The sequence below is a fragment of the Miniopterus natalensis genome, chromosome X, assembly GCF_054644295.1.
Source record: "Miniopterus natalensis isolate mMinNat1 chromosome X, mMinNat1.hap1, whole genome shotgun sequence".
Lineage (NCBI taxonomy): Eukaryota > Metazoa > Chordata > Mammalia > Chiroptera > Miniopteridae > Miniopterus > Miniopterus natalensis.
The window spans coordinates 52,723,043-52,749,904 of NC_142103.1; the positions used below are offsets into that span (position 1 = coordinate 52,723,043).

Consider the following 26,862-nt stretch of genomic DNA (forward strand, 5'->3'; position numbering starts at 1 on the left):
ATAAGAAAAAAAACATAATTAAAAAAAACAAGAGGCAAAATGTATACATTAAAAGAATGATACACTATGAGGGATTTATCTCAATTCATTCCACCACAGTAACATATTAAAGGAGAAAAATCATATAATTATTGAAATAGATACATAATTAGCATTTGAGAAAACACATTCATGATAAAAGTCACCAGAAAACTAGGAATAGAAAGAAACTTCCCTAATGTGATAAAGGGCAACCATGAAAATACCTAAGCTAATATCATTCTCAATGGTGAAATGTTGAATGCTTGCTCCTAAGATCAGGTACAAAACAAAAGATGCCTGCTCTCACCATTTCTAGTTAACACTGTGGTGAAGGTTCTAGTCAATAGAATAAGACAAGAATAAGGAAATAGAAAGCATACATATTGAAGAAGAAGAAATAAAACTGTCTTTTTTCAGACATAATTGTGTATATATAAAATCCTAAGAAATCTACAAAACAAAAACACTAGAACCAATTAATTAATTCAGCCACGTGTCAGGATTCAAAGTCAATATACAAAAATGAATTGTATTTCTATATCAAAGCAAAAAAACTATAGGAAATTCAAATAAAATGTCATTTACAATAGCAACAAAAATTGAATACTTAGAAATCAATTTTTAAATATAAGGTCAAACTTACACAATGAAAACTAGAAACAATGCTAAGAGAAATTATAGAAAACCTAAACTGATAAATAGGTAGATGTTCATGGAACTGAAAACATGTCAATTTTCCCAGAATTGATCTACAGATTTAATGCAATACTAAGCAAAATGCTGACAGGGTTTTTTGTTTGTTTTTGCTTTTTGGTACGACTTAGCAAACTGATTGTTTTTTTGTTGTTTCCAGTTTTATAGAAAAATAATTAGGATATGTTACTGTATAAGTTTAAGGTAAACACATGATGGCTTGATTTACTTACATTGTGAAATGATTGCCACAATAGGTTTAGTGAACATCCATCATCTCATATAGATACAATAAAAAGAAGAGAAAATTTTTCGTTGTGATGATATGTATGTGATATATGTATATACACACACACACACACATTATATATATGTGTGTGTGTGTGTGTATATATATATATATATATATATATATATACACATGCATACATACAAGTTATCTAAAATAGCCAAAACTATTTTGAAAAAGTGGATTTGGAGGACATATCCTACTTTCAAGACTTGCTATGAAGCTACATTAGTCAAGACAGTATGAGAAAAAAAAATTTTGTAAAAAAAACTATAGTGATGATGTCTGTATTTATTGTTATCATTTCACAATATATATAAATATTGAATTATTATGTTGTACACCTGAAACTAATACAATGCTGTATGTCAACTATCTCAATGAAACAACCACCACCATCACCACCACAACAAAAAGACAGTGTGGTATTAGTATATGAATAGTGACATAGATCACTGGAACAGGCTAGTATCCCTAAAAATAGACCCACACATATATGATCACTTGATTTGTGACACAGGTGCCCAGGTAATTAAATGGGGGAATTAATAGTTTTTCAACAAATGGTGCTGGAACAACTGGATATCCATATGAAAACAAATTAACTTTGAGCTTTATTTTACCCCATTTTGAAAATTATCTCAAATTATCTCAAAAAGGGATCATAGGCCTAAATATAAGAAATAAAGCTATACAACTATTATAAGAAAATAGGATAAATCTTTGTGACCTTGGATTAGGCAAAGATTTTGTAAATAAGACCCCAAAAATCATGAAACATAAAAGCAAAATAATTATAAATTGTATTTCAAAAAAATTAAAAATTTATGCTTTTCAAAGACACTGTTAAGTAAATGAAAGACTAAGATACAGACTGGAAGAAAATATTTGCAAATCACTGATCTGACCAAGGACTTGTAAACAGAATAAGTGAAAAACTCCTGAAACAAAACAGTGAGAAAACAAATGATCTTCTTAAACACAGGCAAAACACATGAACAAACACTTAATCAAAGATTTTATACAGATAGAAAATAAGTGCATGAAAAAATGCTCAACAACATTACCCATCAGGGAAATGTAAATTAAAACCACAATGAAATACCACTGAATACCTATCAGAATGGCTACAATAAAAAAAATGCTAATAATATCACATGCTGGCACCCATGTGGAGCAACTGGAACTCTTATATAGGGTGTCCCCCCAAAATGTATATGCACACTTTGAATAATTGTAAAAGCAGTGTTTATTAAAATATATTTCAATTTCAAAATTGAGCTATCAGCTGTTAAAGTGTGTGTGTATACATTTTTGAGACACCTTGTATATTTGAATTCAGAAGGCAAAATGGTCTAGCGACTTTGGAAAATAGTTTGTCAATTTCTTATAAAGTTAAACACTTACCATGCAATCTAGAAATTCCACAGATGTAAACAACCTAGTAAATAACCTGGACATCCTGGAATAAACTGGTAAATGAGTAGTATATCTACACAATGGAATATTACTAAGCAATAGAAAGAACCAACTACTGATACATTCAACAGCATGGATGAATATAAAAGGCATTATGTTCAGTGAAAACAGCTAAACACAAATAATTACTACTATTTGATTACATTTATATGACATTCTAGAAAAAGTAAAACTAGGGTAACAGAAAACAAATTAGTGCTTGCAAATGGCCAAGGGTGGGAGCAAAGATTGACTATAAAGAGAAAATGAAAGAACTTGATAAAGTGATATCTTATTATGATGATAAGAACACAACTATATACATCTGCTGAAACACATTAAATTATATACTTATAATTGGTGAAACTTATTGTATGTAATTATACCTAAAAATTCTGATAAAAAATGAAATCTTAGAACTGAATAATAAAAGGGTAAATAACCCAAGTTTTTCAAGGCTAACTACTGCAAAAAAAAAATTGCAGCGTTATTTACAATAGCCAAGATCTGGAAACAGCTCGAGTATCCATTAGTAGATGAGTGGATAAAAAAAATCTATGGTACATTTACACAATGCAATACTATGTGGCTGCAAAAAAGGATCTCTTACCCTTTGCAATAGCATGGATGGACCTGGAGATTATTATGCTAAGTGAAATAAACCAGTCAGAGAAAGACAAGTACCGTATGATTTCACTCATATGTGGAATTTAATGAACAAACTGAACTACCAAGCAAAATAGGGAGAGACTCATAGATAGAGAGCAGGCAGATGGCTGGGGGGAAGGGGTTGGGGAGGTGGAAGGATTGAGCAAAACAGAAAAAAAAAAGAGAGAGAACTCATGGACTTGGACAACAGTGTGGTGATTGCGAGGGTGGAGGGGGATGGATGGAGATGGTAGAGAGCACAGAGGAGATAAAAGGTGATGGAAAAAATAAAAATAAAATAAATTTTTAAAAAAGAATACATCATGATTAGGTAGGGTTTATCCCAGCAATACAACTACCACTTAATGTGAAAATTACTCAATCCAGATTCACCATATTAACAGATTAAAGGGTAAGTGCATATGATTATTTCAATAGACAGCAGTTCTTTTTGACTCTCAGGTGATATATGATACCTGGGGACATTTTTGGTTGTCACAACTGGGGTAGTGGGAGTTGCTACTGGCATCCAGTGCGTAGGGACCAGAAATGCTGTTAAACACCCTACGATGAACAGGGCAGGCTTCAACTGAGTATCAATATTCTATATTCTACTTACCCTCTCAATACTATGTTTATAATATCTATTCACATTGCTATTAGGTTCATACACCTACTCTGTTTATTCTTGCAACATAATACCTCACAGTAAGCATCCCTTGGTGATAAATACCTAAATTGCTTCTAATTTCACTCCACCACACATAATACTGCCATGCAATGAGCAGCCTTGTAAATGCTCCCTCATGAATCTCTGTAAGAACTACTCTGGGATACATATTCAGAAATGGAACCACTAGGTCATATACATTCTTAACTTTGATAAATACTTCCCATGTGCTTTCTGGAATGGCTGAACCAGTTTAAACACTGTGCAGAAAAGAGTTACCACATCAGGCCTGAGGCTGCTATCCTTAGAAATACATTTGAAATGTTGACATTGACTGGTATCTTGGAACTTGGATCTCAAGAGGGTTCTCACCGTTCCCTGACAATAGTGGAACACTGTGCCTAAACTGTTTATATAAACAATGTGGTTTATACTGAATGCCCCTTTTCTTCTGGAAGTCTAAAATTTGAGCACATGCTAGGCAGAGAGTGCTTATGTGAACAGATCCCAATAAAATGCTTGGGTACTGAGTCCCTAGTGAGTTTTCCTGGAAAACAATATTTCCTATGTATTGTCACAACTCATTGCAAGGAGAGTTAAGCACATCTTGTGTAACTCCACTGGGAGAAGGCGCTTAGAAACTTGAGCCTGCTTTCATCCAGACATTACCCCGTGCCTTTTAATTTTGCTAATATTGCTTTGTATCCTTTAGCTGTAATAAAGAATAACCATGAGTATAACTATATGTTGAATTCTGTGAGTCCTTCTAGCAAATCACCAAATCACATATCCATAAGCAAAGCTGGAGAATTTGCAAGAACAGTTACTTTTAGCTGCACACTGTTTATGTGTCACTTGAAATTTGTATCATGTGCACATGCTATCTCTTTAAAAATAAATACTTTATAAAATAGGGGAAGAGAGTTGTCAAAACAACTAGATCAGCTGCGAATGAGACCCAAAAGATGTCAGAGAACCACAGGGATATAGAGCGAACCTTCTTATATTCCAGATAAGGAAGCCCAAAGAAGGTAAGGGACTTATCCAAAGTTACCCAGGCAGTTATTACAGACACAGGACTCAAATCCTCACTTTACTGTTTCCTAGTGTTCCTTTCTCTAAGTCATGTGGCCCCTTTTTCTACACATGTCACTTCTCCTACCCTAGTGTTCTCCCTTAAATGCCTCACAGAGACCTATTTTCATGCTGGTCATGGTCTCTCCTATTACTCAGACCCCTAGATTCTCCATGCAGTGGATAATTTCAGAGCCCTTCCCCAAACACTGGGTCCACAGAAACTGAACCCAACAGAAAAAGAAAAGAGAAGCTGAAGAAAAAATCCTACTGGTAACCCTCTGGAAGGAAAGAGAAAAGGGAGGGGAAATGTAAAGTAAGAGAGTCCTAGTCCAAATCACAGTACCTTCCTAAGTCCTCATGCACTGGCAAAGTTATCAACACCAGAGTCAGAGAAGAATCCATCCTCTATCACAGGACAAACCAGCTGAGCAGGACCAAAGAGCTCAAATGCTCCTTCCAATGCTTCTTTTTTTAAAATTTTTTCTTTTTTATTGAATTTATTGGGGTGACACATAGGTTTCAGATATAAAATTCTACAATACATCATTTGTATATTATATTGTACGTTTACCATGATAAGTCAAGTCTCCTTCCATCCCCATTTATCTCCCTGTACCCTCCTCTCCCTCTCCCTACTCCACTTCCCTCTGATAATCACCATACTGCTGTCTCTGCCCATGAGTCTTTCTTTTTCATCTTCTCTCAACAACCCCTCCCAAAGAGAAAGATGCTTACGTGCTCCAGGAAGCAAGGTCCTATTTCACTGAGGTGGGGGTCATCATTGTTGTACTGTTTCTCCAGGTCTCTCACAAAGCCCATCTGAAACCTATAGATGTCTTCAATGTTCCCAAAGATGATCTTCAGTTGCTCATCGCTAAACATGTCCCTTCTCTTTCGGCATTGCTTCAGGTAGCCCTGCAGACAAAGAAAAAGCCCAGTCTGAGGATGTCCCCAATTCCTCAAACGTTTTACCATTTCTTAAGTACTTGGAGCCTCATTTCAGTTCTATGAGGTAGACAGGGAATAATCATTTACATTTTTCATATGAGGAAATTAAAGTTTAGAGAAGGAAGCTACTCCAGTTAAGAATTAGGAAAGTTGGATCTCAAGCAAAGGTCTTCAGAGTGCAAAGACTCCAGAGTATAGAGCTTTGCCTGCCATTCTCTATAACAAAGACCCCAAAAGTCCTAGGGCCCTCTCTTAGAAGCTGGTTAAGCACAAACGTTTTCACTCATTTTAGCAGTTATTGGTTTAGCTGGATCTATTCATATCTATAAAGTTCTTTCTTATAGGACCAATTCAAAAGATCTTCATAACATTGACAACAATTTGGCAACAGAGGCCCCAGCAGGACACTTCCCAAATGGAATAGGAATTGACAAAACCAAACCATTCCTTAAAGCAATGTCTTAGCCATCTAAGGTAGCTGGCCAGGGGAAATCATTTGGATGAGCTCAGCCAATAAGCCCACAAGTGTCCAGGCATTGTATTTTTAATAGAGTAAGTGTTCAGGACACATTTGTGAATAAACAGATGATGTAATACAGCTAGCCATTGATGAAAGGAAAGAATCAATGAAAGAGATTCTTGGTCTAAAAAGAGAGCACTGACATAACACAACCAGCCTCAGGGCACACTATAAGTCATGGGTGGAGAGGGGAAGCAGACAGTTTTCCATTTTGAACTTACTAATGTAGATTTTTAACTAATAGCCACTGTCCCCTTTAGAAATCATTAGCACATGAAAATCTTGGTGAGAATGAAATGCGGTCACTTTCTTTCAGCTAAAAGCTAAATGTGATTTTTATAACACCTTTTTTAAGTGTTGGTCCCCTAATAAGGAGCATTGTAGTGGCTGACTTACCACTTCTGGGCCTGTCTCTACCTCCACTTTGTCTCCCCTAACACAGCTTCCAATTAGGTCATTTTCCTGGCTTCAGTGCCTTTTACCAACCAACCTCTATCAAAATCTCACTTCGCTTATCGCATCTAACACTCCAGTTCAGCCATTATTAAGTGTATTTCTAAAGTGTATTTCAGCCTTTATGCACGTTAATAGTCTGTGCCTCTATTGACGTTTATTTAACTAATGGCAGCTGCCCTCATTGATTGACATGCTCAAGATGTTCTGCATTCATTCATATCCAATTCTTGACCAGGAAGAACATGATACTTATTCCCCAAATACTCTTTTAGCTTTATTACTTTTACTGAAACAGCTCCCCAAATTCTGCCTCTCTAGAAAGCTTTTTTTTTTTTTTTTTAAATATATCTTTATTGATTTCAGAGAGAGGAAAGGAGAGGGAGAGAGAGAAATAGAAACATCAATGATGACAGAGTCATTGATCGAGCCCACAACCCGGGCATGTGCCCTGACTGGGAATTGAACCCCGATCGCCTGGATCCTAGGTGGACACTCAACCTTTGAGCTATGCCTGGCTGGGCCCTAGAAAGCTTTTTTTGACTAACAGGGAGATAGGTAATAAACTCCTATAGGCCCTCCCTGACAAATACCTTAACTCCCAGTGTTTGCTTGCTCTTTCTTTCTTCTTTCTTTTCCTCCCTCTTCCTCTCTCTTTCTCCCCCTATCATATTTGGAAGTATCTTAGCTACAGTGAAGCAGGGAAAGCAGTGAGCATATCATCTGGTAGGAACTTTTCCATGTTAACATCAGGCAAGGGGGCAAAGACTTCCTCACCCCTACTCCCACTTCTCCCTAAGGTAGGCCTGTGAGAACAGCTGAAAAAAACTGGTAACAATGTACCATCAGCATGTGATGTCAGATAAGTAGTAGGTATCAGTGAGTGACCACATTGGGCAACAGAAGAAGCCATTATGGACAGCTCATTTATCCTCAGAAGACAGTTCAGGAAGTACTTAATAGTTTTGTTCACCGCTCCCATTTAAAATGTCTCGGGGAAAGAACAATTATCATCAAATCCCCAAAGTGGAGCAAGGGTACTAGATCTCAACATCATTATGAAATATAAGAAATAAAAAATAAGAAAAAGTGGGATCTGGAAAAGAAAGAACAGATAGAGAAGTCAGTGAAGCTTCTTAATTCCTTAAATATATTAGTCACTGTCACTGTCCAGGACATCATTTTCTTTCTATTACATCATGTATGTTGTAGCATGTAAAGATTAAGCGATGAATTAGAAGAAATGTAATTGCCCATAGGATGGTGGGATCCTAGAGTGCTTTGTAAACTGTTTTTCTTTAAAGTTAATGCTAGATTAGAAATACATTCTGGTATATTTAGCTTGATGGAATATTATGTAGCTATTAAAAATAATGATTACGAAGATTATCTAGAAACACAGAGAAGTGTTTATGACATAATGTTAAAGAGCTGGACACAAAATAGTATTTCACTATGACTACAACTTTGTAAATACATATACATATAAATATATTTGAAGAAATTATGCAAAAGTGCAAATAATTTTCTTATAATTTGATGGATTCTAGTTGATTTTGTTTCTACTTTCATACTTCATCTAATGCCATTTTTTATTTTAAATTATCTCTGTGATAAAAAATGGGAAAATTCTTTGCCAGAGAATACGAAGAAAATATAGTATCAGGAATGCTGCCTTGAGCACAATATTATTAAGGAAAGGGGGGAAATTCAATGTCCTCTCAAAATCTCTAGTCCTAGTGTTTAAGACACGTGACTTGCTGAAGGGAGTACAACTAATAGAAACTGCCTTCATCGAGGAAATAAGAGACTGGACATAAGAATTTGGGAGTACTCACAGAACCCCAAAATATTAACCTTAGCCCTTACAACACATAGATGCCTAGGCTTCTCAGTGTTTAGGCCAGGAGAGATGACTAGTTCTCTGGAGTCTGGCTTTTATTTTTCATGTCCTTCCTTTGGTTGGCCTGGTATAACTGTATCAAATTTCCCACAGCAATGATCAAAAGAGGCTTGACTTGGGGGGGTCAATCAATATTTGTTTCCTCTCATTTACTCATTTTTGAGGGTATGTAAGATTAACATAAGCTGGCTATGGAATGTGACTGCCAAAAAAATGAATGCCATTTTAAGTCGAGGAAAAACCATCTATACTTAAATAAACAAGTTATAGATATTGAGTTTCAAGGAAAAAAATAAAACCTCTGTTGAAAACAGAGAAATAAAGAAGAAACAGATTGAGAGGGTGGAATGAGAGAAGTAATAAGAAGGTAGCTCTACCACTGTAGGAGAGCAGTTTTCAATTCTGAGCCTTCTTTCAGAGGAACTTGGAGAAAAGGGGACAGAGCCAGAGGGGAGTAAGCAGGGTAGAGGGGTTCCTGAAAAGCAACACCATAAAGAATAGTGTAAACATCCATGGCTGTTTGTCTTGAAGAAGAAAATACTTAGGGGGCATATGAAGGCCTGTCACAAGGCAGAGGTAGAGAAAGGAGTCTGTGGCTCTTACTGTCAAGCATGCTTTGAACACCTTCTAACTCCACCTGAATGGGAAGAGAAAATAAGGTGATATGGCAGTAGGTATGAATTGATTCAACAGAGGCAGTTTCTGAGATCCTCACCTCTGCGTCTTAGGAGTAGACTGAGCATGGTGGGAAGGCAAGCCACACAGTAGCTAAGAGTGCTGTGGGAGTTATCAAATCAGTCACAATCAGCATGAATTAGCCCTGGTATTTCCATGGTAATAGTCAAGAAAATAGGAAATATAGTCAATAATATTGTGATAACTATATATGGTACCAGAAAGGGTACTGGAAATATCAAGGGAACACTATGTAAAGTGTGATTGTCTAACCACTAAGCTATACACTGGAAACCAATACATAATAATAAAAAATAAATGAATGAATAAAAATAGTCAAGGGAATTTGCTTACTTATTTAACTCTGTTCTAAGACCTACAAGGATTGATCTAGAAGTCTAGATCTAGTGCACTTAGCTACAATTAGTGCCTTGATATGGAATACAAACCACTACCATGATCTTCAGGGAAGATCCCAAAGACCTTGGGGAAATAAGGATGAACAAAAAAACCTCTGGATCACTTAGGTTTGGAAAACACTTTAGGGAAAGGCCCGCACAAGTCTGGACCTCAGTGTCTCCATCTTGATATATCAAATCTCTAAATATCACATATATAAAAAAAATATTTCCAGGGCTTCATTTAGCTCTTACTTTCTAGAGATTTCATATATTGTTTTGCTTGGAAGCTTGACGCCTGACAGGAGAACTGATAAACATTTTGAAAATAGATTTTAAGAAAATTTGGGAATGATGACTATGGTTGTCTTGTTCACAACTATATCCCCAGAATTTAATATAGTACCTGGTATGTAGTTGCTGCTCAATAACTACAAAATGACTATCTCTGCTCATGGTAATGATGACAAAAGGTAAACTAGAAACAAAATGTTTAAAGTGGTGGTTGTCTTTTCTTCTTTCCCTTTTTAGGCCAGGAAACCCTTTCTTCAAATTAAATAAAACCATTAACAAAAACCTAGAGAATGTCAGGAAGAAAGATATTTGTCATAGGGAAAACTGACAATAGATTAATATCTGGAATATATAACAAACTCCTGTAAATCATCAAGAAAAACATGACAAACTATAGGAGAGTGGGCAGAGGATAAGAACAGGGCCTGGAGTGTCCAGGTGGTACAAAGAGGTAGGGCCTAGGGCAGCCAGAAAACCTTAGGCTGGTCACTTCAAACTGACGAGCTACCAAATCCCTTTACCTTAGGATGCTATAAAAATACCACTTTATACAATGTGTTATCATTTTCTATGTGTAAACATAGATGTAAAGACAATTGGGAATCATCAAAATAGGCAATTCACAGAAAGGAAAAACCACATGGTTAATAAGTTTGAATACCCCAGGCTTAAATATATCACATGGAAATGACTTGAAGTTACAGCATGTTAAACTCAATTAGGTCTAAGGAAGAATTTCTTGATGGTGAAGGGCATGAGACAGTAATATGAATGACTGCGGAAAGCTAGTCCAGCTTCTCTGTAGGAATTTGAGCACAGAATTTATTTCAAAGGTATGGGATAACTGATATCTTCCTCAAGAGAGGCAGAGGAAGCAACTTTATGGCATCTTTAGCTTTGCTTGGCCTGTACCTTAATTTCCCTGATTATAAGTTATAAGGTTACAAAAAGTAATACCACTAATCATTGGTCAAGGTGACCTAGAACTAAGCCATGGTATTTTATCCCACTGTTTGGATTTAGAAAGAAGGATGTTGCCTTTTGCAGAGAACCTATTGAAAAAGATCTTTTCTCTTACTGGCCTCGCTGAATGGCTGACTTTATTTCCTATGATGCATTTGTAAAATGAGGTCATTGTAATGTAAATATTTGTAAAGCACTTTCTGCTCCCAGGAGTGAGTGAGTGCATGTGTGTGTGTGTGTGTGTGTGTGTGTGTGTGTGTGTGTGTGTGTAGTCTTTAATAGATAGTGACTTTTTACTACACTGAATGCAGTATCCCTCATTTCTTCAGCAGCACAGAAGTGGGAAGTGTTTAGAGATCTCCTTTAACCTATAGAAAGAGTAGACATTAACACATGCATGCCTGAGTAAGACATGCCTCCATGGGTACCAAGGAGGAAATGGCAAGAAATGCAGAAGTAAACTGGATCACTATCAGAGCATTCTCTAGTGAGAGCATATCTAGATCACACAAAACCAGAGAAAGTAAGATCCAGACAGCACTTAAAGAGCAACTCTTCCAATCTCCTCATTTTAGAGCTGGGGAACAAGGCCCAGGAGGGAAAAGATTCACCTAATTTTCCTCAGCCTGTCAGTGACTAAGTTGAGACCTGAACTCAGGACTCCCAATTCTAAGTCTGATGTTCTTTCTGATAAACCATATTTCTCCTCACAGCTTTTGGTTTAGAGATGACACCCTGGGCTAAAAAACTCTCTTTTGGCCCACATAGACCTAACTTTCTCCACCCTTCTTTTGCGTTAGTTAAACCTTCTTTTTGCAACAGCATGGATGAACCTAGAGGGTAGTATGCCAAGTGAAATAAGTCAGTCAGAAAAAGACAAATACCACGATTTCACTTATACATAGAAACTAAAGAACAATATAAATGAACAAACGAAACAGAAACAGACTCGTAGATACAGAGAACAGACTGATGGTTGCCGGAAAGGAGGGTGCTGGAGGACTGGGTAAAAAAGGTGAAGGGACTGAGAAGTACAGATTGCTAGTTACAGAACTGTCATGGGGATGTAAAGTACAGGATAGGAAATATAGTCATTAATATTGTGATAACTATGTATGGTGCCAGTTGGGTACTAGAAATATCTGGGGAACACTTTGTAAAGTATACGATTGTCTAACCACTATGCTCTACACCTGAAACTAATACAAAATAATATTGAGTGTAAACTGTAATTTAAAATATCTTTAAAAATGTAAAAGCCTTCCTTTGATGCCTGTGATTGCAGGGTAGGACAAAGAGATATTTCCCACTTAAACCCTTAACTTTAGCACCAAGAATAATTAAAAAATACAAAACTGGCAGACTGCCAACAAAAGCTTTGCATGGGTTGGCTGGATTGAGCAAGTCAAAGCAGGGACATAGCACTCTCTCTTCCAGAGACAAATACTTCCACTGTTGTCCTGACTCATGCCCTGTAGAAAGAAGCCAAGATCTTTGGGAGTTTAGAACAGAAAATCCTTCTAAGGCTAAAGGACTCCCACTGGGTCAGTGCCTGAAAACTCTGGGAAAGTAATTTTGCATCTCAGATCTAGAAAATGAGAATAACAATAACCACCTTTGTCCTGTCTAAAATCTAATAGCATAAAATGTGAATGCATTTTTCCAAAGCATTTCTATTTAATTGTGACTTTCGACAATATTTATGGAGTATCTACCATGTGCCAGACACTGTACTAGGTGTTGAGGATACATCAGTACATCAACAGGTAAAACCCACCACTCTTCATGGAATTTATATCTTAGTAGGACAGATGGACAATAAATAAAACATATAAGAAAAATATAAGTGCAATAAATAAAGTAGGAAAAGGGGAGGGGGCAAGATGGCTGCAACACAGCAAGAAGCTGTGTGCCCTTGCTCCCAGCCATGGACTGGATTTATAGCTAAAACAGGATGTGATCAGCTGGAAAAAACAAAAGTGTAGTTGATTGGACATATTTTGTTTAAGGAGCATTGAAGAAACAACAGAGAGACTGGTAAGAGAGGAGGAGTTGTGGAAAGAGGGAGTCCCCCTGGAGCTAGTGCTCGGCTGAAAAGCTTAAGTGATATTGGCTGCAAAGCTCCCCCCTCTTGGGAGTGTGGGATGGCATCCCCATGCAGGCATTCCAAACCTAGAGCAGCAGACTCTGGGTGAAGAACCTGCATAGCATTGGACAGAGGAAACCAGGGGAATTCTGTCTGCCTGGGAGGCTGGGATTTTACCTTCCCAGTGAAGGAGCACGTCTATTGTTAGCAGCCCCAGCCAGAGAGGTTCACCCCGAGTTCTGACTACTGGAAAGGCTGCACTGTGGTGTTTGGCTCCAAAAAAGGAGGCCTGAAGGCTGTACCCAGCAAGACTTTAAGGGAGAGATCAACAGCAATACAGTAATATTTGGATAATTTAATACCCAACAAATATCACTGGATAGATCTACCAGACAAAAAATTAATAAGGAAAAAGAGACCTTAAACGACATACTAGATCAGTTGTATTTAATTGACATTTACAGAACACTTTACCCCAAAGCTGCAGAATAAACATTCTTCCCAAGTTCACAAGGGACATTCTCAAATACAGACCACATGTTAGGACAAACACTAATTCTGTACAAGTTCAAGAAGACTGAAATCATATCAAACATCTTCTTGTATCACAATGGCATGAAACAGGGAATCAAATACAATAAAAATAACAAAAACATTCAAACACATAGAAGCTAAATAGCATATTATTAAACAATGAATGAGTTACCAATGAGATAAAGTAAGAAATCAAAAACTTCCTGGAAACAAAGAAAATAAACAGACAGCAACCCCAAATCTATGGGATGAAGCAAAAGAAATCCTGAAAGCGAAGTTCATAGCAGTACAAGCCTACATCAAGAAACAAGAAAAATCTCAAGTAAATAATCTAATCCTAAAACTTAAAGACTTAGAAAGAGAACAAGAAATGCCTAGAGTAAGAAGAAGGAAGGAAATAATAAAGATCAGAGTGAAAATAAATGACATACAGACTAAAAAAACAATACAAAAGATCAATGAAACCCAGAGCTGGTTCACTGAAAATATAAACAATACTGATGAACCTTTAGGAAGACTCATCAAGAAACAAAGAGAGAGAACCGAAATAAAATCATAAATGAAAGTAGTGAAGTAACAACAGAAACCACAGAAATGCAAAGGATTGTAAGAAAACACTATAAAAACTATATGCTAAAAAATTGGAAAACCTGGCAGAAACGGACAAATTCCTTGAAATATAATCTTCCAAAATTCAATCAGGTAGAATTGGAAAACGAAAAGGACCAAAAACAACTAATGAAATTGAAGCAGTGACCAAAAATCTCTCAACCAACAAAAGTCCTGGAATGGACAGCTCCACAGGGGAGTTTTACCAAGCATTCAAAGAAGAATGAACATCTAACCTCCACAAACTATTCCAAAAAATCCAAGAAGGAAGATTTCCAAAACCTTTATATGAGGCGAGCATTATCCTAATTCCAAAACCAGATAAAGACACTACACACAAAAAAAATTATAGGCAAATATCCCTGATGAAGAGAGATGTTAAAATCCTCAACAAAATATTATCAAATAGAATCCAGCAATATATTAAAAAGATCATAGGCCATGACCAAATAGGATTTATTCGAAGGCTCCAAGGCTGGTACAATATTCACAAACCAATAAATGTGATATATCACACAAACAAATTGAAAGACAAAAATCATATTATCATAACAATAGATGCAAAAATGATCAGGCAAAATCCAACAACCATTTTTTATAAAAACTCTCAGCAATTGGGGAATAGAGGGATCATACCTCAATATAATAAAGGCCATATATGAAAAAACTACATCCAAAATCATGCTCAATGGGCAAAAACTAAAACCATTTCCCCTAAGAATAGGAACAAGACAAGGATGTCCACTGGAAGTCATAGTACTGGAAGTCCTTGCCACAGCGATCAGACAAGAAGAAACAATAAAAGGAATTCAAATTGGAAAAGAGGAATCAAAACTGTCATTATTTGCAGATTACATAATATTCTATGTAGAAAACCCTAAAAACTCCAACAAAAATACTACTAGATTTAATAAATGAATTCAGCAAGGTAGCAGTATAGAATATTAACACCCAGAAATCCCTGGAAATTTATACACTGATAGTGAGCTTACAGAAAGGGAAACTATAAAGCAATCCCATTTACCATTGCAACAAAAAAATTAAGATTCTTAGGGATAAACCTAACCAAGTAGGTAAAAGAACTATACCCAGAAAAATATAGGACTTTGAAAAAAGAGATAGACGAAGATATAAGCAACTGGAAGAATATAACATGTTCATGGATTGGAAGAATTAACATCATAAAAATGTCTATACTACACAAAGAAATCTACAAATTCAATGCAATTCCTATTAAAATACCAACAGCGTATTTCACAGATCTAGAATGAACACTCAAAAAATTTATATGACACCAAAAAAGACCCTGAATAGCCACGGCAATCTTGAGAAAGAAGAACAAAGTTGGAGGGGTCACAATATCTGATATTAAGTTATACTGCAAAGCTACTGTAATCAAAACAGCCTGGTACTGGCACAAGAACAGGCACATAGATCAATGGAACAGGACAGAGAACCCAGAAATCAAACCGAAATTTTACGCACAATTAATATTTAACAAAGGAGGCAAGAACATACAGTGGAGTCAACAGTCTCTTCAACAAATAGTGTTGGGAAAATTGGACAGGTACATGCAAAAAAATGAAGCTAGACCACCAAATCACACCATACACAAGAATAAACTCAAAATGGATAAAAGACTTAAATGTAAGACGTGAAACCATAAAAATCCTAGAAGAAAAGGGAGGTAGCAACATCTCAGACATCTCTCTTAGCAATATGTTTGCCAATACATCTCCTAGGGAAAGGGAAACAAAGCAGAAAATAAACAAGTGGAACTACATCAAGATAAAAAGCTTCTGCAGAGCAAAAGAAACCATCCTCAAAATGAAAAGGGAGCCCACTGTATGGGAGAACAGATTTGCCAATGACACATGTGATAAAAGGTTCATTTCCAAAATATATAAGGAATTCATACAACTTAACAAAAAGAAGATAAACAATACAATTTAAAAATAAGTAAAGGACCTAAATAGACACTTCTCTAAAATGGAAATGCAGGTGACCTAGAGAAATATAAAAAAATGCTCTAAGTCACTAATCATCAGAGATATGTGAATTAAAACAATAATGATTTATCACCTCACACCAGTCAGAATGGCTAACATCAACAAATTATCAAATGACAAGTGCTGGCAAGGCTGTGGAGAAAAGGGAACCTTAGTACACTGCTGGTGGGAAGACAGACCGGTGCAGCGACTATAGAAAACAGTACGGAGTTTCTTCAAAAAATTAAAAATGGAACTGCCATTTGATCCAGTAATCCCACTTCTTGGAATATATCCTAAGAAATCCAAAACACCAATGAGAAAGAACTTAGCACCGCTATGTTTATATCAGCACAATTTATAATAGCTAAGATCTGAAAACAACTCAAGTGCCCATCAGTAGATGAGTGGATAAAAAAGCTGTGGTACATTTACACCGTGGAATACTATGCCACTGTAAAAAAGGATATCTTACCCTTTGGGACGGCATGGATGGACCTGGAGAGGATTATGCTAAGAGAAATACACCAGTCAGAGAAAGACAAGTACCACATGATTTCACACATATGTGGAACCTGATGAACAAAATAAACTAATGAACAAGATAGATACAGAGATATAGAACCATGGAGCAGTTGGACGAATTTCAGAGGGAAGGTGGGAGTGGGGAGTGGGGGGGAGGAGAGGGATTAATCAAAGAACTTAGATGTATATATGCATGACCTATGGACACAGACAACAGTGTGGAGAACACCTGTGGAGGCGTGGCTAGATGCCTGGTGGAGGGGTTCAATGGGGGAAAAAAGTGAACATCTGTAATACTTTCAACAATTAAATAAATAAATAAATAAATAAATTTGGTAAAGTAGCAGGATACAAAATTAACATCCAGAAATCAAAGGCATTTTTATACACCAAAAATGATCTCTCTGAAAGAGAAACTAAAAAATAGTCCCTTTTACCATTGCAACAACATAAATAAGATACCAAGGAATAAACTTAACCAAGGAGGTAAAAAACCTATACTTGGAAAACTATAAGGACATTATAAAAAGAAATAGAGAAATATACAAACAAGTGGAAACATATTCCGTGTCCATGGATTGGTAGAATTAACATCATTAAAATGTCCACACTACCCAAAGCAATCTATCGATTCTATGCAATCCCTATTAAAATACTAACGGCATATTATACAGATCTAGAATAAACATTCAAAACTTTATATGGAATCAAAAAAGAACCTGAATAGCTGCAGCAATCTTGAGAAAGAAGAAAAAAGTAGGAGGGATCACAATACCAGATAGCAAACTATACTCCAAAGCCACTGCAATCAAAATAGCTTGGTATTGGCACAAGAACAGGCATACAGATCAATGGAATAGAACAGAGACCCCAGAAATTGACTCAAGCCATTGCACTCAATTAATATTTGACAAGAAGGCAAGAGCATACAATGGAGTAAAGACAGTCTCTTCAATAAGTGGTGCTATGAAAAATGGACAGATGCATGGAAAAAATGAAACTAGACTACCAACTTACACCATATACAAGAATAAACTCCAAATGGATTACTTAATTGTAAGTCACAAAACTTTAAAAATCTTAGAAGAAAGCATAGGCAGCAAAATCTTAGACATCTCATGCAGTAGAAATTTTCAAGGATGCATCACCTAAGGCAAGAGAAACAAAGGAAAAAATAAACAAATGGGACCACATAGAACTAAAAAGCTTCTGCACTGCAAAAGAAAGCATCCTCAAAATGCAAAGGGAACCCACTGTATGGCAGAACAAATTTGCCAATGACACATTGGATAAATGGTTAATTTCCAAAATATATAAAGTACTCATACAACTCAAACAAAAGGAAGATAAACAATCTAATTTTAAAATGGTCAGAGTACAAAAATAGACACTTCTCCAAAGAGGAGATATAATTGGCCAAGAGACATGAAAAAGTGCTCATAGTCACTAGTCATCAGAGAGATGCAAATTAAAACAACAATGAGGTATCATTTCACACTTGTCAGAACAGCTACCATCAATAAATCAACACAGGACATGTGCTGGCAAAGATCTAGAGAAAGGGGCACCCTGGTACACTACTGCTGGGAATGCAGACTGGTGTAGCCACTGTGGAAAACAGTATAGAGGTTCCTCAAAAAATTAAAAATGGAACTTCCATTTGACCCAGTGATTCAACTTCTAGCAATATATCCTAATAACCCTGAAACACCAATCAGAAAGAATGTATGCACCCTTATGCTCATAGCAGCACTGTTTACAATAGCTAAGATCTGGAAACAGCTCATGTGCCCATCAGTAGATGAGTGGATAAAAATGCTATGGTACATTTATACCATGGAATACTACCTAACTGTCAAAAAAAGATCTCTTACCCTTTGAGACAGCATGGAGGGACCTGGAGATTATTATGCTTAGTGAAATAAGTCAGTCAGAGAAAGACAAGTATCACATGATCTCACTTATACGTGGAATCTAATGAATAAAATAAACTGATGAACAAAATAGGTCCTGAAGCATGGAAGCATGGCACAGACTGACAGATATCAGAGGGAAGGAGAAGGGAGGTGGGCAGAGATTAACCAAAGAACTGATATACATATAGTCATAACCCATGGACACAGACAATAGTGCGGTGAAAACCTGGGGTAGGTCAGGAACTGGGTGGAGGGGAAAATGGAGGGAAAAATGGGAGACATCTGTAATACTGTCAACAATAAAGATAAATAATTTCACAAAGAAATAGAAAGAAAAATTTAACAGAGAGACATGCTGCACACTACAATTTTAAATAGAAAGGTTAGCAAAGGCCTCAAAGAGAAGGCAATAATTGTGTAAGGACTTGAAGCAGGAGGAATGGAGTCATGAAGACATCTAGTGGAGGAGTGCTCTGGGCACAAGGAAAAACCAGTGCAAAAGCTGTAGGGGAGCATGCTAGGCATTTTTAAGGAACAGCAAGAGGCCAGTGTGACTGGAATAGAGGGAGTATAGAAAAAAAGCAGGTGATGAAGTCACAGAGGTAAGGAGTGATTGATCACACAGGGATATGTAAATAACAATAAAAACTTTGGCTTTTACTCAGAGAGAAATGGTGAGCCACTGGAGGGTTTTGTGCACTGGAGTGATATAACTTGACTTAGGGTCTTGGCAGTATCCCTCAACTGCCAGGTAAAGAACAGGCTGTACTTACTTGCATTACAAACCCTATGATATTATTATAAGACAGCTATCATTTTACAATATGCTCCTCAAATTTTAATAAGCATTATAATTCATATAGAAACCTTGTTAAAATGCAGATTTGGACTCAGTAGGTCTGGAGTGGAGCTAAAGATTCTGCATTTCTAACAAGCTTCCAGGTGATTCACACACTGCTAGTCTAAGACAAAACATTTTGATGGTAGAGCTATGTCTAGGGCCTGGCACGGAGCAGAACTCCACTAAATATTTGCTGATTGAATGATTTGTCAGTTTAATGCCCAGTGACACACAGAACATTCTAAGAGTGAGTTTTAAAAATATATCATTAGGATTGAGAGCTAGAACCCTCATTCAGGCTGCTTACAAACCTAGTCCCTGCCCACAGTTAGCCTACACTTCACTCAAATTCTCAAGTATCCTTAATTTGAGAACCCTTGAGAACAGTGTTAGACCCTGGCTGCCCCCCTCACCCCCACCAAGTAAATCCTGTATTCATTCTCAAAATATGTGTGTGTGTGTGTGTGTGTGTGTGTGTGTGTGTGTGTGTGTGTGTATCAGCCATTTGTGTGAATGTAGGAGGAAGAGAAGAAAAATAAAAGAGAGACTGGGATGGATGGGTGAATAGATAAAAGAGGAAGGGGGAAAAGGAAAACTACCTTTTTCCAAATACTTAAAATATATTTACTTAATTTTTTCAATAACCTTAATGAGGTCAGTAGAATGAAGCCCACTGGACAAATCAGAAAATCAAAGGTCAGAGGAGTTCAAGAGTACCTTCAAGGCCAAAAGGTTCATTAGTGACAAAGTTAGTAGTGAAAGTCAGCACTCCGTGTCCCCAGAGCCCTTGCTCCTTCTACTTTACCTTACTTCCTCATGGAGAGGGAAAGAAAAACTTTAACCTTCCAGAAAAGATGAGAAAAATGAGTTGAAGAAAGTTAAGCCCCGCAGTTCTTGGTTTTGATCATTTTAGAATTGCACAGTCCAATTTGGCTGCCATTAGTCACATGTGGTTATTTAATTAAAATTAAATAAAATTTAAAATTCCATTTCTCAGTCATACTAGCCACATTTCAAGTGCTCAATAGCCACAGATAACTGGCTAGTGGCTACTGTATTGGAAAGTGAACACAGAGAGCATTTTCATCACTGCAGGAAGTTCAATTGGGCAGTACTGCTCTAAAGAAACCAGAACTTTGAAAAATGTTAGAGCTATACTGTTGACTACAAACTGGGCTCTGACCCCATTCAACAAGGCTGAAGGACAGACAGTAGGATATGACCCCCTCATTTGGAAGGAAGGGGATAAAAATATTCAAAGTAGAGTTCTCCCTGGGTCAAGCAGAATGCTATAAGTGCACTCTACTCCACCCTAAGTGCCAGCACCACATGTTCTATCATAGCTGGGCCTACCTCGCAAATGTCCTTGAGGTGCTTGATGTAATGACGCTCAGTGCTCATGATTTCATTGATGACGTTGGCCCGCATCTGGTCCCGGTTCTGTAGTGGCCGGCCCAGACAGAGGCAGTCTGAGTTGGGGTCCAGGTGCCCATTCTGCACATCACTGGGCCCTTCCTCTACCCCATCCTCCTGGTTCACCCAGAGCTGCGGAAGAAGGCAGAAAAAGAGTGGATTAGCTTCTCTCTTTGAGAAGTTTCTAGCCAAGAAGAAAAAGGATAAAGTAAATTTTTCAGGTATTCAGAGAGCCTTCATCCAGAGGTCCCTGTAAACTGAATCCCATTCCTAGCTCCAAGGTGACTTGCTGATCTTAAGAATGAGTCTAATTTTCTCTAGGCCTCTGGTGACCTATCTGTAAAATGAAGGATGTGGAAGGGTAGGACTACATCATCTTCAGAGACATTTTAGCTAAAATGGGTTAAGGGGAGAGAAAAGTTATGGCAAGCAGAACTCATTTATGTTAGGGCATATCTAAGGAGCATAGCTGGATCAAAAAAAATAAGGATTAAGCTATACATATTAGGTGTTATGGCTGGATTATTGTTAAATATAACACCTATGTGCATGGAGATCAAAGTTAGATACTAGAGTGGGCATATCAAAAATAGGGCCTTCGGTGTTGATTTCCATCAAAGCTTGAACAAATAATCATTAACAGTTGACCATAAAATTCCTTGGATATGAAAAGATCTGTACTTCCTCAAAGTTGGAGTGGAGATGTCAGAATGTCCTTGTACCACATAATAGCAACAGCTGTTTATTGAATCACTGTGTTGAGAGTTTTCAATGAACTGTATTATTCAGTTCTGCTAGGCAGGTACCATTATTACCACCATTTCGCAGAAGAGGAAACAGCCTTAAAAAGTTAAGGAATTCATCCCAAGTCACAAAATTAGGAAGCAGAAGAGCTGGGATAGTCTGGCTCTAGAGCCTATGGACTTAACTACTGTGCTAGCACCTTTTGCCTCTGGTTCTAAGAGACAGGAAAGGAGTAGAGAGGGGATTGGGACAAGGTGAGCTGAGAAATATTAGACTCATTAAAACTGGATACAGTTGGTAGAGGTTGAGACTATCCATTCCAAATTGTGAAGCAAAGGGATATAGAAAAAAAAAAAAAAAAACAACTCTGTTGGAGAGGCAGAGTAAGATAGCTTTTGATCTGGGATGAGTTAACTCAGGGAGATGGCTCATTTCACCCCAGTCCCAGGAAGGAGAAAAACCAGGGGGCATGGAGAAAAGGAAGGGTGGTGTCCTAAGAAGAGTGGTAAGATCTGCCAGGATAAATAGCCAAAGACCTTGCCAGGTGACTCTACAGCTTTATTCAACAATCCATCTTTCCCTCCTATATCCACTCCCCAGATTTTTCCATATTCCTGCCTCAAGAAGCTAAGATCAAGCAACTTCAATGCATCCCTATTTCTGACACCAGAAAAGTATGTTGGTGGGTGATTTTTTAAGGGGACAGAGGCTTTGGGATGAAGCTGGAAGGACAGTAGTTACTTCCCAACTCTGTGTATTCTCCTCTCCCTTTGCCTCACAGAGCTTTGGGGAGCATGGTTACCACCCAGTGAATCTAGAGATGTCACCAGCATATAGTCTACTTATTTTCCACAGACCTAAGCAAGTAGAGCTTAATCCATTTTAATCCATTTTGCATACACAGCCAAATGTGCAAAAACATATCTTTACCCAGAACCTATCACCTTTGCAAATGATTTATTGTAAATCTTTTTCCAGCTTACAAAGGTTAGCTTTGTGTCTTTGATATGCTAATAGCTGCCCTTTAAAACAATATAGAGGCAGTGATTGAGAGATGACTAATCAAGAAACAGATCTGTTCAAAAAGGTGATCCTAAAGCCTTGAAGCAAACACATCATATACCTGATGCTGTCTATTTGTACCAATAAAAGTCTCATTCTCTAATAATCTATTAGCTTTTTCCAGCTCCTCATACAGCAAGCTAATTCCTGCTATGAAAAGGGTATAATAGGCAGGCCTTCACAAGGTAAGAACCATTTCTTTTCTTCTCAGGAGTAAGACAGTCAAGACAAAACAAAATGTTGGCTTTTAGATGGCTGAAATGATATGACTCTTTGAAACATTTCCAGTGGGAAGGAGCACAAAATATTGGTGAGGGTGGGTGGGTTGGAAAGTCAGGTCAAGACAGAACCAAATTTAGCCATACTCCAAATAAAAATGAAAGGGCAAGAAGGCAACTACAACAAGGTGGATGCAGATTTCTTACACAGAATTTGGTGGAGGAGCAAGCCCCTTCTGGTGAGAACTAAAGGCACGGATGGCAGGACCTTTTATAAGGAGCTTCTGAGAAGAAAGACCTTTATCTACTATACTGAAACAAGCCCATAAGCCCACTACTTGAGGAAATATGCTACCTTAATCCAAAAGAATGACTAGTAGATTCATTCATTAAATCTGTATTAGATGCTTAGATGCATTCTAAAGTATCTAAAAGGTGGAGAGAATGAAGTACCAGATACCTCAGATAAAGCAGCAACAAAAGAGTAAAAAATCTCTGCCTGCTGCAGAGCTGACATTTGAGGGGAGATGATTTTAGCCAGGAAAAATCTATCATGTAAGGCTCAATTATTTTGCCCCTGGGCCCAGGGCCCCACAAAAAATCCCCTGGACAGGAGACTATGACTTTATGGTATAAAACTCTCAGTCCCCTGTTGCTGAGAGTTTCCCTGTTCTGTGCAGATGAAGGTCTTGTCTGCTTGCATGTCAAAATGCACTGACACAGGTCAGCCCATGAGTTCATCTTCCCTGGGCACAATATTAGCCCAGAGTACCATCTGAACCCCCTCACCAACAAACTGTGCAAGCTAATGTATACCTGTATACCTGTTCACAAGAGTTTTACATTGACACTGCAATTGGCTCACATAGGCTCCTCGGTGACAAAAAAGAAGACAGACAATGCCCAGAGCCTGGCAAGATGGAAGGCTTTCCTGGAAGCCCTCTCAGAGTACTTGAAGATTATTTTCTTCAGCCTTCATTGTGCTCTAGAGCAAGGCTAGTTTAATGGAATTCAACTTAACAAATGATTATTTTGGACCTAGTTTGTGCCTAACCGATAACTATGAGAAACAAGAGGATGGCAAGAGAACTAACTACTCCCTCCTCACTCAGTTTCAGGGAGTACTTCCCAAATCAGAAACCTCTGGTCCTCATTTCTTATTTTTTCATTCTCATTGTCATTGCCCCCATTCCCTAAGTGATGTCCCTGGGTGATTCCCAGGTCCAATCCTTCGCCACACCAATTTCCTTGATTATCACCTTGTCTGGCTACCCTCACACCTCCATATCCTTAATAGCTGCCCATTGCCAAGTCCAAATCTCTTACCCTGGAATTGAAATATTACCATAATCTAGCTTCAATCTAAATTTCCTTTCTTAGCTTCTACTATGCCCTTCAGGAATACTGGGCTCCTTCCAAACTGGTCTACTGTCTGTCCTCAAATACTCCAAACTATGTTTTTTTAATCCCAGGCTTAAATATGGAAATAATATAGTCCACAGACTTTATTAACCAATATCGCAACTTCCTAATGAGAAAACTGAAGCCGATAAAGGAGAAATGACTAACAGAGAGGTAACAAGATATCCAGAGCCTAATTTTGATATGCTTTTTTATTTTGTATGTATCTTCAGTTTTCCCTGTTTTTCAAATTAGACAGTAGATACAGTATTACGTTTGTTTTCTAAAAGTTAAAATACAGAAAAAGAGAACTCAAATTATTAAATTCAGGAATAAAAGATGAATTACTACTAATCTAACAGAAGTAAAAGGGATTAGAGGGAACAATATAACATTATAAACAAGCATATGCCAATAAATTAGGTAACCTGATGAAATGGAAAAAATCCTAGAATGGCAGAAACTGACTAAGGAAAAGGAAGAAAATTTGGATAGACCTATCACAAATAAAGAAGATTAGATTAGTAATCAAAAACTTCCCAACTGGGTGGGGAGGGAAGGGGGACAGGGCCAGACAGCATCATTAATGAATTCTACCAAACATTTAAAGAATAACTAACATCAATCTTTCACAAAGTCTTCCAAAAAGCAGAAATGCAGAAATTCTCAACAAAATACTTGCAAACCAAATTCAGTAATATATTTTTAAAAATCCACTTTACCAGGTGAGATTAATCCCAGGAATGCAAGGTTGGTTCAAAATATGAAAATCAGTCAATGTAATATACCACATTAATAGAATAAAAAATATATGATGATCTCAATAGACACAGAAAAGCATTTGACAATTTCCAATACCCTTTCGTGATTGAAAAACACTCAAGAAACTAAGCATAGTACCGAACTGTCCCAAATTAATGATGGAAATTTGTGAAAAACCCATAGTTAAAATCATACTTAAAGGTGAATTTTTCATCCTATAATCATGAACAAACATAACTTCCATACATCATTGTGAAGGTTCTAGACACAGAAAATGGAGAGAAAAACACATTCAGATTAGAAAGAAAAAGTAAAACTATTCACATATGACATGATTGTATATATAAAATCTAAGAACTTCACAGATTAAAAAAACCTGTAATAATAAATTAACATGTTCAGCAATGTAGCAGGATACAAGAACAATATAAAAAGTCAACTGTATTTCTATACAAAATAAGTCTTAAGGAATTCAAGGAGATTGAAATCACATAAAGCATCTTCTCTGACAACAATGGTGTGAAACCAAATGTCAATTACAATAAAAGACTGAAAAGCATTAAAAACATGGTGGCTAAATAACATTTCATTAAACAATGAGTGGGTAAAAATGAGATCAAGGAAGAAATCAAAAGTCACCTGGAGACAAATGAAAATTAACACACAACAACCAAAATCTATGGAACACAGCAAAAGCAGTCCTGAGAGGGAAGTTCATAGCATTACAGACCTACCTCAAGAAACAAGAAAAGCCTCAAGTAAATAATCAAACCCTACACCTAAAAGAATTTGAGAAAGAACAACAGGAAAACCCCAGAGTAAGAAGAAGGAAGGTAATAATAAAAATCAGAGCAGAAATAAATGACATAGAAACTGACAACAACAACAATACAAAAGATCAATGAAACCAAGAACTGGTTCTTTGAAAAGTTAAAAAAAAGACTGATGAACCTTTAACCTTACTCATTAAGAAACAAAGAGAGGGGACCCAAATAAATAAAATCAGAAATGAAAGAGGCAAGGTAACAAATGACATCACAGAAATACAAACAACTGTAAGAAAATACTATGAACAACCATATGCTAACAAATTGGAAAACCTAAGCAAAATGGATAAATTCCAAGAAACATACAATCTTCCAAAAGTCAATCAGGAAAAGTCAGAAAACCTGAATAGACCGATAACAACTAATGAAACTGAAACACAAAAAGCAAACAAACAAAAACCTCCCAGCAAACAAAAGTACTGAACTGGACGGCTTCATAGGAGCATTATTCCAAACATTCAAAGAAGAAATAACACCTATCTTCCTCAAACTATTCCAAAAAATTCAAAAGGAAGGAAGACTTCCAAACTCATTTAATGAGGCCAGCATTATCCAAATTCCAAAACTAGATAGACACTACACAGAAAGTAAATTATAAGCCAATATCCTCGATGAACATAGATGCTAAAATCCTCAACAAAATATTAGTAAATCTGATCCAGCGATACATTAAAATGATCATACAACAAGACCAAGTGGGATTTATTCTTGGGGTACAAGGTTGGTACAATATTCACAGATTACTAAATGTGATACATCACAAACAAAATGGAAGATAAAAATCACATGATCATATCAATAGATGCAGAAAAAGCACATGAAAAAATACAACACCCATTTATGATTAAAAAAACTCTTAGCAAAGAGGGAATAGAGGAATCATACGTAAATATAATAAAGGCTACATAAGACAAACATCATACTCA

General features: G+C 36.9%; 1 protein-coding gene across 3 annotated transcripts in view; it reads right to left on the bottom strand.

Annotated features, from left to right (window-relative positions):
• The window catches only part of ARHGEF9 (Cdc42 guanine nucleotide exchange factor 9), a 288,918-nt gene that overhangs the window by 64,539 nt on the left and 197,517 nt on the right, over positions 1-26,862 (bottom strand). For all 3 annotated transcript variants that reach the window (XM_087813329.1, XM_016216961.2, XM_087813330.1), the window contains 2 exons: positions 20,863-21,054; positions 5,592-5,771 (listed from right to left, as the gene is read on the bottom strand). In XM_087813329.1, the coding sequence (XP_087669455.1) occupies positions 5,592-5,771; positions 20,863-21,054 (372 nt within the window). The remainder of the gene's footprint in view (positions 1-5,591; positions 5,772-20,862; positions 21,055-26,862) is intronic.